At 41.1% G+C, this 15143-nt stretch overlaps 1 protein-coding gene across 1 annotated transcript in view; it reads right to left on the reverse strand.

The window, feature by feature from the left end:
- Positions 1 to 15143, reverse strand: part of MBOAT1 (membrane bound O-acyltransferase domain containing 1) — a 104453-nt gene that overhangs the window by 32731 nt on the left and 56579 nt on the right. The window contains exon 4 of the mRNA XM_063097055.1: positions 9984 to 10079. Coding sequence (XP_062953125.1) covers positions 9984 to 10079 — 96 coding nt within the window. The remainder of the gene's footprint in view (positions 1 to 9983; positions 10080 to 15143) is intronic.

Below are 15143 nucleotides of genomic sequence, written 5' to 3' on the forward strand. Positions count from 1 at the left end.
AATATCCACCTACACACGACCATGAGAAGGCCCTCTCAGATTATGCTGGGCTGTGATTCCACCCACGTGTTCATGCTGAGGCCACGCCTCCCTCATGCTGCTCCCAGCCAATGACTGAGTGCACCAGGGATCCCTGGGCAGGCCCCTCCCCACAAACCACGCCTCTCTCCCAAACCTGCTAAAACTTCCTCAGAACTTGCACTGCAGTCCAAGTCCTTTCCTCCTTCCCTCCCTCTCTCCTTCTCAGGGGTCACACCTGCATTTTAATCTGATGGCTCATAGATTTCCCTCCCCATTTTCCCAGACGGGCATTTCACCCAACAAATATCTTAAACGTCTGTTGCCATCTTGGCATCTGCTTCTCAGAGGACCAAGACTAATGCAATACATAATACTGAATAGCTACAGCATTGCCAATAACCACTAATTATTCAGTATGAAATCTGTACCATTGGATCTATGTAAAAAACATATTGTTGTCGTTCCTTAAAAAAGATGTCCTTTTTGGGGAAAAAAAAAAGCTATGGATCAAATATTATTACACATCATCTAGATTATACTTTCAACAATATATTGCTTCTGTTTTAAATATCTAAAGAAGTCTATAAGAATTTGAATAAAAATAAACAACTCACACACATAATTGTGGGTTTACAAAACACAATGTACCACTAACTTGTGAAAAAGCAGAGCAAAAAGTCACGGACTGGAACTAGAATGTGTCCACTAAAAGGGAAAGGAGTTCAGAATTCTCTTACAAACTTACTTTTCTTCAGGTGTAAGGAAGAGCACCATACTGTCCCGCTCAGAGCAAGTCCTCTCTGAACGTTTTAATTGATGAATTTATTTAAACTTATGGCTAGATCAGATGCAAAATTTTAGATTGCACAAGTTACTGAGACTTGGGAATCAAATCATTAGAGCTATTGACTTTAGATAAAACTTAAATATTATCCATGTTGTACTTCAGTCAAAACATAAAACGATACTAAACACATGTGTTGGTTTACAATTGGAATTCACGTCCCTTTTTTGCAAAAATGCAAAATTTAGTATACACAAGCACATACTACAAGCACAGGTAAAACAAAAAAAGGAGATTAATAAATGGATCCTTGACACAGCCAAAGAACTTTCTCAGGACAATGAGGCCTTAGAATTTGAGCTGTACTCAGATTTTCCACCCCCTGTCCTCAGACTTGTACACATTTATCAATCGTAGGCCCTGTACTTAGATCCACAGGAACCATCTGACCCATCTGTATTCAAGGTTTGAGTCCAGCATGGTTGAGGTTGTGCCATTTTCCTTTTGCTGTATAAATTTTTTTTATAATTTAAAAAAACTCATATTTTCTTTCTTGAACCTAAGATTATTAGTCTAATTTGAATAATGAGATATAATGGGGAAAATGAAATAAGGGAAAATAGGCAGATGGAGAAGTATTTGGAGTAAAAAGAAAGACATAGCAATGCCAACCCCCAATCCCCAACACACACACAATCAATGCCCTCTGATACAGACTGGGGGATTCGCCAGAAGGGATACCCATTCATCCATTTCCACTCCCCATATCACCTCCCAATCAAAAATAACCTGTCTCTAAAACATTAAGGAAAATCTCAGTTTTGAGCAACATTTCAATAAACCTACCTATCTTGCCTTAATCTCTGGACCTAAAGTGGTTAAGTTCTGATGTCCCAGTACACCTGGGATGGAACGAGATAACACAGCCTCCGTTGTAAGTGTTGAAAGAGCCAGCCAGTCACACCTCTGGCTGCCAGCATCAAGCTACAGCTGACATGCTAGCATTTATGGTGGTGACTAAATGCCAGGACTTAAGTCCTCACATTCCTACTGTTTCTGCCCTTCTTGTACCCCCTACTCCCCAAACAACTGCAGAGGAGGAGGATGATATTACAGCTTTAGTGGAATGCTCCCAAATTCCTATCAAATACGCCAGCATGCCGGGAAAACACAAAAGGGACCTCAGGAGTCACAGCAAAGGAAGTATGTAGTTCTACCAGTGTAGTTCTTTCAGGCTTCCTTGGGCTGCAACTGAAGGCAGAGAGAACTCCTCTGAACCCATTTGAGTTCACTGGTTTCTGTACAGAACCATCCAGTGGTCAATCAGAGTAGAACGAGTTTTACTCTTTCCATTAATCTTTTCAAAGATTTAACTTCTATACTTTGGCACTCAACAACAAAATCACCAATTCTCCATTTTAACAGGAACCCACCAAATATACTTGATACAACTTGGGTCCTCCAAATTAAATTCCAAGTGACTGTGCTAATTATTGAAAAGTTGGCAGCAGTCTGAAGGAGAAACATGAAATAAACAAATCTTGGAATCTCTTTGCAAATATCCTTTTTTCATATAATAGAAACCAATTATTCAAACATCCCGAGCTGGTCAGATGGGTGACCAGGATATCATAAAACACAAAGAAAACATTGTCCAAGGAATGACAGGGCAAATGATCTCTGCCATTAGCAAGGGGTACAGGCAAGCAGTATTTCTATTATTCACCAATAAGATAACAGGGAACACTAATGGCTAGTCAAATCATGTTGGCTGCAGTTCACCACAATCTTTTTATATGTATATATGAAATAACATTCAAATACATGTAAATAACATTCTGGGGGTTTTCCTTATTATTATAGTAACATAAGAGAGTAAAATGAATATTAGAATCACCAGTAAAGGTTCCCCTAGACATACCGCCTTAACATTTTTATTATTTCCTTCCACTCTTTTTCTACACATGCTTACAATTTTTTTTTTTTTTTTTTTTTGTCTTTTTTTTTTCGTGACGGGCATTCAGCCAGTGAGTGCACCAGTCATTCCTATATAGGATCCGAACCCGCGGCGGGAGCGTCACCTCGCTCCCAGCGCCGCACTCTACTGAGTGTGCCACGGGCTCGGCCCCATGCTTACATTTTTTAAAAAATGGAGGGCTGGCCAGTTCGCTCAGTTGGTTTGAGCAGAGTTATAACACCAAGGTCAAGGGTTTGGATCCCTGTACTAGGCAGTCACAAAAAAAAAAAAAAAAAGGAATCTTGATACATGTATTTGTTTTGTGGTTTTTATATTTTTTGAAAACATCATTTTCAGGAGGCATATTAATACCATAATTTAACCATTCACCTTTTTTTAGATCATTTAGGATGTCTCCAGTTTTTCCACTGTTATTGACAACAGTTGAATATCCTTAGGAATAAATTTGATTTCCTTACAGGAATTGAATTCCTAGGAATTTATCCCATTATGGGATAAGAACTTTTAAAAAATTCTTGCTTGAAATTTATGGCAAAATTGTCTTCCAGAAGGTTACACCAATTTATACTCCCACTAGCAGTGTATAAGAGTTCTCATTTCATAATGTTTCCAAAACCATGAGCTACTCGAATTGCCAAAACTGGGAGAGCAATTATCTGTCTGAATCTGGCCTAGCCTGGAGAAAGGGAGTAGGAGTTATTGCTGCTGCTGCACTCAGAAGAAAACTCGATTTGTACCCTTCTGTGAGCAAAAAAAAAGAATCAGTTCATTATCACAAACCTAAAAGGAATCAAGTTCCAGCTTTGTTACAAGATTCCCCCCTGGGAGAACAGTAAATGTTCTAGTGCCTTTAACAGCCCACATTCACAGAGAAAACATTATGGACATTCGCCACTACATGTACTGATATAAATTGTATTAGCAGCACTAATAAAAGTGTATCTGGTATGTTACCTTACCATTAACACCAATCCAGCCCATGGAAACTTGATTACTTTTAGAATGATGAATAAAATTGCAAGTCCCAGGCTTGAAGATGAAATAAAGCACAAGTTTGTGTGTTCTTCAAAATTAAAAACATATGCATATTATATATATCTTTTTAGACACAAACAGTATTCTTATCCAATCCCAATCAGTTCCTATCTGTGCTCTTACTCTGAAGGTGTAATAAAGTGTGCTAAGCACTTAGATTTGCACACATGCTCAAAAGAGAACAACCACCATATCGGGCTACTTTAAAACACCAGGTTCAACTTAGAAAAACGACTTTATCTCTTGAAAAAATTCTAAGCAACATATTTCAACTAAAATAAATAGTAAGGGTTAAATCAATTTCATGCTGAAAGAGAACTTGTGGTTATTTCCATGCTTGTCATGAGAACAAACACCGCTCAAGAACTACTCCGACAACGTGTGATTTAAAACATCTTGTCAAAAAAAAAAAAAAAAAATCTTGTCAATTTCAGGTTGGTAGGTACTGCTCCATTTATGTTGACTGACATGATCCAAAACGATGGATTTCCATCATTGAGGCACTGTGCATTTATGGTGGTAGGGAAAGACAGTGTTGCTTAACAATGATCTATTAAAACAACAACAATGTGTCCTGCAAGAACTAGATAAGGTGAACATTCAGCAATTACAGAACTAAATCGCCCTTCCATTTTCATACTGTCTTTCTATTCGTTCCCTACAACTGTGCCGTTTCTAGTTCAAACATTCTGTAGTTTTTTGTACAACATCACAGATTTCTTAATATGAGGAGACCCCCCCAAAAATACCAGGGAATAAACATCACTTGAGGAAATTTGTCATGACTGTGCTGCTGAAAGTGAAGTTGACAGGAACTGATTTCCATCCTCACTATGAAACCCCAAATCCACCACATTTCACAAGCACATGACTGTTTTCCAAAAAGGCCCTTTATTTTTTCCTTTTGATAACTTTCCACAATTCTGATTACACTAAAAATGATGTAAAAATTATTCAAGAGTTTATGGTTTTAATAAAACAAATGGAGGGGGAGATGTGACAAGATCAGCCAGGGGTGTGGACAGTAGAGGCACTCTTGTCCCACACGACCAAGAACAGGGGACAGTTGTTACTACATCAAAAGGAATGTAATCATAAAATAATGTGTGTGCATTTCCTGAGGCTGTCATAACAAATCACCACAAGCTGGGTGCCTTACAACAAAAGAAAGTTTTTCTCTCATAGTTGCAGAGGCCAGAAGACCAAAATCAAGATGTCAGCAGGGGTGGTTCCCTCTGGAGGCTCTGAGGAGAAATCTGTTCCATCTGGGGGCTGACGGCAATCCTTGTTCCTTGGCTCGTAGCTACATCACTCCGATTTCTGCCTCCATGTGCACATGGCTGTCTTTCCTCTAAGTGTGTCCATGTGTCTGTCTCTCATGGCCTTCTCATTAGGACAATAGTCATATTGGATCTAGGGCCCACCCTAATCCAGTATGATCTCATCTTAACTAAGTATATCTGCAAAGACCCTATTTTCAAATAAGGACATATTCTCAGACTCTGGGTATGAATTTTGGGAGGACACTATTTAACTCAGTACACATAATATGTTCACATGTTAACTTTGTATATAAATTTGACACATTCATTCTGCAGTCTTTGCTCACTCCTGTCTCTTGTAACCCTGCCTGGCATGTACAGGGTTCCCAGTCAGTGTCTTCTGAGTTATAAACAAAGGAGACTTTGATGCAAGATCACAGTCTTTCCTTGGAGTGTGGATCTACTGAATGATGGTATCTGTCTTATATAAATCCCATCCACCACCTCCAGGGTCATTTCCTCTAGCACAGACTGAGAAAGTAAAAGAAAGTATAGATGCTTACAAAGCAATATGAGTGAAGAATACTTAATATTTATAATATGCTCTGATATAGCTTGGATGTGTTGACCCCTCCAAAACCCATGTTGAAATCTGATCTCCAATGTGGCAGTGTTGGGAGATATCTGGATCATGGAGGCAGATCCTTCATGAACAGATTAATGCCTTTCCTGGGTGTGGAGGGTAGTGAGTGAGTTCTCACTCTGTTAGTTCCCACAAGAGCTGATTGTTAAAAAGAGCCTGGCACCTCCCCCTGCCCGCCCCCACTCCCCACCCAGCTCAAGCCATCTGCCATACGACACTCTGTGTAGAGTCACCTCCAAGAACAAGGCTCATACCAGATGTGTTCTCTGAACTTTGAACTTCCCAATCTCTGAAACTATAAGCAACAAATACTGTTTCTTTGCAAGTTACCCAGTTTCAGGTAATTGTTATAAGCAACAGAAATGGAGTAATGCACCCCCAATCCTTTCAGCATTCTCACCCATATTTAATTCAACAGCAATTATTTTTAATATATTGAATTTGTTATGGTAGCTTCCCAAAGGACCCAACTTAGTTTTAGAGAAACCTCTATCTCTCCTTTCACATCCATATATAACCAGCTTATATATGTCATGATGGTTAATATTATGTGTCAACTAGACTGTGCTAAGAGATGCCCAGGTAGCTGGTAAAAGCTGTATTTGTGAGGTGTTTCTGGACGAGATAAGCATTTGCATCAATATCTTGAGTAAAGAAAATCTGTCCTCATCAATGTGGGTGGGCATCATTCAATCAGTTGAGGGCCCAAATAGAACAAAAAGGCAGGGAAAGGGTTGACTGTCTCTTCTTAAGCTGAAACATGCATCTTCTCCTGCCCTTACACATCAGAGCTCCAGTTTCTTGGGACTTCAGACTCTGGGATCACACCAGCAACCCCCACGACCCCTGCAACCAGGTTATCAGGGCTTCGGCCTCAGATTGGGAGTTACATCATTGGCTCCTCTGGTTCTCAGGCCTTCAGATGCAGGCTAAATTACACCTCTTGCTTTCCCGATTCTACAGCATGCAGACAGCAGATTATGAGTCTTTTTGGCCTCCAGAATTGCATGAGCCAATTCCCATAATAAATCCCCTCTTATATATCTAGATCTAGTTCTATCTCCTATTGTTTCTGTTTCTCTGGAGAATCCTGACACTAATACATAAGTACAACCGGAATAAACAAGTTTGGGAATAAACACATATGACACTAGCTAAGCGTACAACACCACTGATGAGGGAAGTAAGTGCCATGGCCACCAGCTACAAACACCCCATGCAACAGGGACAAAGTGAGTATGACTGATAGGCAATGGTGGCACCAGCCAGTGAAAGCCAGGTGAGAGGCCTTGGCCCAAAATGCATGATTGTGAGGATAGAAGGGACAGGTGGAAAGAGGGGGTGGCAATCAGGGAAACTTTGTACAGAAGTGATCTTTGAGCTGGGTTTTAAAAAGTGAACAGTTGTACAGGTTGAGAAGGAAGGGAAAGGGCTTTCTGACCAGGGGAACGAGCAAGGCACAGGTACAGAGGCATGAACAGACCTAGCTTGTATGTGGACCCTAAACTTTCCTGCAATGCACAACAGGAGAAGGAGATGGCAGGAGATGGCAGGAGATGAGGCAGAGAGTTTGGAGGTCCAAAATGTTATCTGCTTTGTATCTTAGAACCTCGTTGTGATGAGTATGAAGAGCATGGACTAGAGAAGGAGCAGGGTGGAGGAGAGGATGGCCAGTTAGGCAAATGTGGCAGATTCGCATTGGTCCAGGGTGGTGGCAGTAGGCATGAATGGCACCAGATGGATTCTAGTGACAGCCAGGTTGCCGAACTGATAGAACCTGGTGACACAGGGATGGGGGTGGTAAGGAGAAGGGAGATGGCCTTCTGGGACCTCCACAGGCACCTGTCTCACATTTCTGTGCTCTTGCAGAACCTTTCCTTCTGCCTGGAATAAGTACCTTTCCTCCTACCTAGCGTGCACGGTGTTTCTGGCACCTGACATTGTGCCTAGCATATTGGGGACTTAAAAATTTTTGCAGAAATGAATGGATGAATGAATGTGCACTTCCAGACATAAAAAGAGAAAATGATATAGATGAGAAACAGGTAATAATGTATTTTGTGCTGAAGTCAAAGTTTTTTGTTTAATACCCCAACCAAATAAGGCTGGAGGAGCTGTTTAATAATAAGTATGAGCCTCCTGATGTGGAAGCTGATGAAATCACTTTCTGTCAGATCCAGACAAAACAGAGCCAGGAAAGGCACAATGAAGAAGGTTCATGCTTGCTTGTCTGAGACAAGAACTGTTTCCAAGGATCTTCTAAAAACCTGTCAGAAATTTTTTCAGGTTTTTCATGTCCTTCATGCAACTCCTGCTTTGCATGTATGCACATGTTTCCGTGACCAAGTTCATCATCAGACATTCTTTAGAACTGCGGAGATTTAGATAGGATGCTCAGAGAAGAAACTGCCCAGTAGCAGCATCTCAACCAATGAACTGACAACAAATCAGACTTAGCCTCCGAAACCAAAGAACTCTGTTTCCAAGAACCTTACATGAACCTCTCTCTCTTTTTGCCAATAACAGCCTTTTCTTACCTTCCCTCACCAAACGCATTCATGACTTGCCATGGTATGTATGCATTCCAGATTATAATCCTATTTTTACTCCCGAATGAATTCAACGTATTTGAAGTTATTTTTCTCTAACATATTTCCTTTAGGTTAACACTAGAAACATTGAAAAAAGGACTGATAAATGTTAGACTATTTAATTCATTCATTTATGGAACATCTATGAAGTGCCAAGAACCCTTCTAAGTATGATGGGGCTCTGGGGTACAACCAAAAAAATGAAATTTGTTGATTAATCACTATGGGAAGCTATAACCCCCATTTAAATATTACTTGGGCTGGCCAGTTAGCTCAGTGGATTAGAGCAAGGCCTTGTAATACCAAGGTCAAGGGTTCGGATGCACGTAATAGCCAGCTGACAAAAAAAAAACACAAACAAAAATATTACTTTTAATGCTATAACTTCCTGGCTATTTTGTTATTTTTATTGCTCCCATATTTTCCATATTTTACTAGCAATACATTATCATTAAAAAATGAAATAAAGTTTGTAAACTTGTTTCAGAAAAATCGAGAAATTGTGCGCCACCAAGTTGGGGAGAGGACACACAGCTGGAAGAGAAACAGGTAAAACCCCAGAGGCCTGAGGGTAAGAAAAACTGAGGCAGGAAAAACCAGTCTGAAAGCAAACTACGGTCATGAAGTGTTCAATGCAACAGTCCCTGTGTCCCAAAACAACCCCGTTTTGCCTTCTTGTGCCTTTTCGTGGAGGGACAGTTCATTGCGCAGCTCACAAATTTCAGAGGCTTGAGCTATGAGCTGGAAGCCCTTCGTTTCATTGCCTGATCTCCAACAACTCACTCACTGAGATGCAATTCAACCTGAGAGGGGAACTCAGGTTCTCCCTGACTCAGGCTGCCTGCAGGGAACAGAACCAAATTCCTAGGAAGGTCAGGTGGAAAATACACGCGTCACCAGGAAGACTCTGTTTTGGTGTTTATTCCTCAAGACTCATACAAAGTTGCTCCTGAACTAATCTCCACAGCACATAGAATTTTCACTAATACATCCATAGTCTTCACCAGGTCAGGAGAGGGGCGGCACACCAAGTTAATGCCATGGTGATAGACAAAATTTCTACAGTTCACATGGAGAAATTTTTTTGCTGTCCCATGTATTACCCTTCTAGTAGCTGGAGGTCAAGGGGATCGTGGGGGCAGGGGCCATACAGGGAATACTCACTGGAGTCAAGGTAGCAGCTATTTATCTGCTAGTATGATAGAGTTTCTGTATTATTAAATAGTAAGAGATGAACACCAACCCTGTGCTCAGGGCCTCAGAATACAGGTTGACAAACTTTTTCTGTAAAGAACCAGAATAAATATTTCAGGCTTTGCAGGCCTACGGTTTCTGCTGCAACTACTCAACTCTTATCTTGTGGTGCAAAAGCAGCCACAGACAATACCTAAATGAGTAAGTGTCTGTCATGTCCCATATAACTGTATGAACACCAGCAGTGGGACAGATATGGCCCTTGGGCTGTAACTTGGGACCCCTGCCTTATAACATAGCAGAGCTAACAGTCCTACAGAACAACCAAATCTTCAACCTCCACCTCATTAGCACCAACTGATTAAGCCAGCCACTGTTGACTCTTAAGCACATGCTCGATGCTTACAGACCCCAAGAGACTGAGTTAAAGTCAGCAGTCGACACCCTCCCCTCTCCCACAAATTAAAATACTCACCCAGAAAAATCTGTAGTGAGAATTCCATAGTGAAAGATGTATATTCGGCTGATGTGGCATATTGTAAGGTATCCCATTGCCACAAAAAAGGAGTATCTGAAACCAAAAACACAAATAATCAGATCAGTGTACATGACAATAATGCACTCAATAAATGTTCTATTCCTCCTCTCCCTCCCCCTCTACATGCTATTGGTCATAAAGTCCTATCTGGTCCAGCTACATCCCAGTCCAACCCTGCTCCTCACCTTCCACCCACTGCTGTAACTGAGCCTTTCCTCTCTTCTCCCCAGGATCACCACAGTGGTTCTCAGCCTTGCATTATAAGGGAACCACCTGAGGAGCTCTGCAAACTACATACAGATACCTGGGACCCAGCCCAGCTGCTCTAGTTTAATTAGAGCCAAGTGCACTGGCAGGTGTAATTCCAACGTACAGCCAGGGCTGGGGGCTGCTGACCTGTAAGGTCTGGCACTAAGATTCTCTGCAAAAACCATCATGTTTGCATGATGATCTTCACAAAATTCAAACCATCTCCACACTGCTGAACACTCCCTTCTTTCAAGACTTTGTTCTCTTGGCTTCCATTCTCCTTGTTTCCTTCCCACCTCTCTGGTAAATTCTTCCAAGGCTCCTTGCTCAGCTCATCTTCCTACACCTAAGTGTAGCATCCCCAAGTTCTGCTCAGGACCTTCCCTATCTCTCCTTCAAACTTCAATGACCATTTAGTCACCATGACTCCCTGGCTTTCTTCAGAGAGGTGTTCCTGACCACCACACAGTAAAGACTAGCAACACATGTGTCCTTATATAAGTACTCCTGTCATTTATAACATTCATCAATTTATAATTATAAATATATGTCATAATCTGTGCAATGGACTGAATGTTTATGTCTCCCCAAAATTCATATGTTGAAATCCTAACCCCCAATGTGACGTTGTCAGGAGGTGGGGCCTTTGGGAGATAATTAGGTCATGAGAGTGAAGCCCTCATGACTGGGATTAGCACCCTTGTAAAAGAGACCCCAGAGAACTCCCTCACTCTCTCTCTGCCACATGAGGACACAGGAAGGTGGCAGTCTACAACCCAGAAGGGGGCCCTCACCAGAACATATGGGCACCCTGATCTTGGACTTCCAGCCTCCAGAACTAAGAAGTAAATCTCTGTTGTTTTAAGCCACGCAGTCTATGGCACTTCGTTATAACAGCCTGAGCTAAGACAATCTGATTAACTACTGTCTCTCTTAGCAAACTGTAAGCTCCATGAAGGCAAAGATGGTCATGTATGTTTTGTTCACCATGTCCCTCTACTATTGTGTGTCAAATGAAGCAACTACGTGAATGCTCCTCTTCTTAGAAGTCTCCAATGGATCCCACTATCCAGTCAAATCAAAACTCCTGAGCACAGCGTGCAAGGAGCTTCACACACCGAGCTCGACTTTGCCTTTCTGGACTCGTCTCCAGCCATGCTCCATGTCCACCTTATGTTTAAACGACACTGGACTGCACACATTCCACAACTACATCCTGTATTTCAGGCCAGATGTCTTTCTTCTCCTTTCTCTGCCTACAACTCCATTCTCCACCCTACAGTCAATCTGGAACCTGCCTACTTATCAGATAAGGCTCAGATCCAATGTCATCTCTTCCATGTCACCTGGCTCAGTCTTGCTCCATCTAGCCCGCCCTATCTCCTGCTCTCCCACCCCCAGCACGATTCAATGCTCCACTGTCTGTATTTCTCTAGTACTACATGCTAACATACATAACCACAATATTAAAATTATTTATGTGTGTGTCTATTTCCCCAACTCATTGTGACCTTGAGCATCCCAACCTTTGACTTGACACATAGGGAGGGTTCAATTACTGTCAGTTGAAATGAACTGAAATAAACACATCACACATTTTGGTTTAGTAGCCCATCAGATACAGACACAAATTCAGAAGGTGTAACTTTTAAACATGTGTCATAAAACAGGGAAGGCGTATATTCTGATATTAAATTATATTGAAATTCACATATTCACATTAAAATAACTCATGAAGACTACGTTGACCTAAGCAGGGATGATAAAAATTCACTTAGTAACAAGGAATAGCCAGGTACCAAGCGTGAAGGAGTTCTGTTAACTCTAAAGCACTGCATAATTTTAAGTGCTCTAACATTATCTGCAAACAAAGATGTTACTAAACAATTTCCCCTTTCCTTGGGTTCATCCTGAACCCTTTCCAAACTAGGAAATGGTCAACAAAATGACTAAGAAAAAATTCCCTTAAGAATCAAAGCCAGGGCAAAATGGAGTAAGGCCTGTTGTCTCCAGCACCCGCTCCCTTTCTCCAACCAGTTCAAGGCAGATTCAAAAGACAGATTCTTTCAGGACCGTTTCAAATACAGCACCCTGCTAGGTCCCCTCTGTCCTCAACGGAGCAAAGGCCCATACCTAACCCTGACTCAGAGGGTAAAGCAGGTTCCATTCAATTGTTGTAATAAGATCCCGCCTGTCAAGGATGCAGCCGAGTGCTGAGTCCCAGTACAACAGGGCAATGCATTCGTGCCCGAATGTCCTGGCCAAACCCAAAAAATCTAAGGAATCCAGGAGTGGTAGACAGAACATCTGTTCTGGAAACAGACCGATATGAGTTCAGCTCCAGCAATGGCAAAAGTAATCCATGGTCTGAGAAGTTAGCAAGGTGGTTATTTTAGGAAGGAGGTGTGTGGTAGAGATCGGAACATAAGTAATAGTCGTATTCTCCTTTTTGACCTGGGTGGTGGCTGCATGGGTCTGTTCACTTTGAGAAAATTCATCAAACTATACACTTCTACACCTCTCTGAGCTTTCATTTCCTCGTCTCGGGGAAAAAAAAATTATAGCCCATAGAGTTGTCCTAGAAAGAATATATTTGAAATAATGAAATGAAATATGAAATAATATACTAAATGATATATTAAATAATAGCTTATGTATTAAAAATAATGAAAGATGATATATTAAAAAGAGCTTGGCCTGGGACTTGGCACAAAGCGGAGATTCCAGAATTGATAAGTACGTCACTGAGTTCTCACATAAGGCCTCCATCCTAGGAGATACGAACTGTGTTCTCTTCTGGTTGGTTCATATAAGGTCAATTGATGCCTGTCACTTCTGCCCAACATTGCTGCTCGGGAAGGACACAGAGGTGGTACCCCCGAGAACTCTCTAAACAAATCCTGAACAGCAATCAGTCCAGAAACGGATTAATTCTCTAGGGCAGCAAATGTTAACCTTTCCCCTCCTCTTCCCAGACATATGACAGAACTCCCACTACTGGCTCGGTCGGTGGAGGGAAAGGAGAGCAATTTACAAAGAATCATGAAAGCACAGTCTTGAAGAGAACTTACGTTCAAACTACTACAAACTCCTCATTTTATAAGCAGGAAATCTGATGTACAGAGAAGCTGCATGACTCGTCCGAACTCACGCTGCTAGGAGGACCCAGATTTCCTGGCTAGCATGCTTTCCCTGAGCCGATAGGAAATAACTTTGGATTTTTTTTTTTTTTCTTTTTTAATTTACATTGAGCCCATCCATCGGGAACCGGGAACCACTCCCTACTTCTGCAATACTGGCAACCACACAAGCAAATAAAAAGGAAAGAACTTGTTCTGGCATCTTCCCTTGTTTGTCTGATGGCATAGCCCTCTGCTACCACAATATTACTGCAGAGAAACAGACAAAGCTGTCTGTAAACCACTTGGCTCTGCCAAGGCTGGGGTATTCCACTCCTAGTGACTGGAATGGAATAGTGCAAACCTGGAACACAGTGAACCTGGGCCTGACAAAGAACAAGTGGGCATGTAAGTCCCTGACCCTCTGAAAAATGGACCATACCCCATCACGGGGGGGAGAGAGCTGACAAATTGCAGCTTGTAAGGTACTTGGAAATGTGCTATAAACATGAACCAATATTATTATTAATCATTTAATAACCTCCAAAATCAAGTTTAGGAAAAGCCAAGCATTTTTACCCACCCCACTAAATCACAAAACAAAAAAAAAGCTTTTATAAGTATTTTGTCATCATACGAAACATTTCCCAAGCCCATTCTTTCCAAATTAGAAAAATGAATTTCTTGTTTCCCTTCTGAAAAAAATGATACTATCCCCTTCACAGAGGGCACTGAGAAGAGACATGATTAGAATTCAAATTTTCAGAGCTCATTTGGATACTATGTCGAGTGACAATAAAATTTAAAGGAATACTAAAATATTTTCCCTTGAAAACCAGAAACGTATTATAGGTAACTAAAAGATTGGATACTGAAAAGTTCATAGCGAACGTTAAGAAAGAAAACTATTGTGCTAATAGTCTTATTAATCAAAGAGCTTTCTGAAGCCAAAATAAGGCATCTGCTTTTCAGAGAAGGAGTCAGAAAAGAAGCCACAAAAGGGCAAATATCTTTTAAAAGTCACTCAGTCATTCATTCCATAAATATTTATTGAGCCCTGACTTACACCAGATATTGTTCTAGGCTTAGGGGATACAACAGTGAACAAGACAAAGGTCTTTGTTTCCAGAGAGTTTACATTCCAGTGCTCCTGAAATGCAGAGTTAATACTGAGTGTTCAGAAAGACCATGGGAAACAGACACAATGCAAAACAGATACCCCAGGTATCCCGGTTGATTATCCAACCATGGAGCCTTCAAGGTAGAACTAAATGACTTCTGTACTATGAAATCAAAACATCATAAACAATATTTCATCCAAAAATATTTCTTCCTTTTTTAACAGCTTTATTGCATGTATTTAAAATATGCAGTTTAATAAGTTTTGGCATATGTAAACACCGAGCAACCTTCATCGAACTCAAGATAGTGGACATATCCTTTACCCCCAAAAAGTTTCCTCCTGTCTCTTGGTGATCCTTTCCACATCTCCCTGCACCATGTCACCCCCTGGAACGTCCTATCTTCTGTCACTATAGATTCATTTGCATTTTCTAGAATAGAATTTGTGTGGCTTCATTCAGTCAGCATCTTTATTTTGCAATTCATCCACAACATTGCCATGTGTAAATAAATCATTTGTTCCTTTTTCTTGCTAAGTAGTATCCCACTGTGAACATTTGGGCTGTTTGCAGTTTGGGGCTATCACAAAGAGAGCTGCCTAATGCTG

This window comes from Cynocephalus volans, chromosome 5 (assembly GCF_027409185.1).
Source record: "Cynocephalus volans isolate mCynVol1 chromosome 5, mCynVol1.pri, whole genome shotgun sequence".
Lineage (NCBI taxonomy): Eukaryota > Metazoa > Chordata > Mammalia > Dermoptera > Cynocephalidae > Cynocephalus > Cynocephalus volans.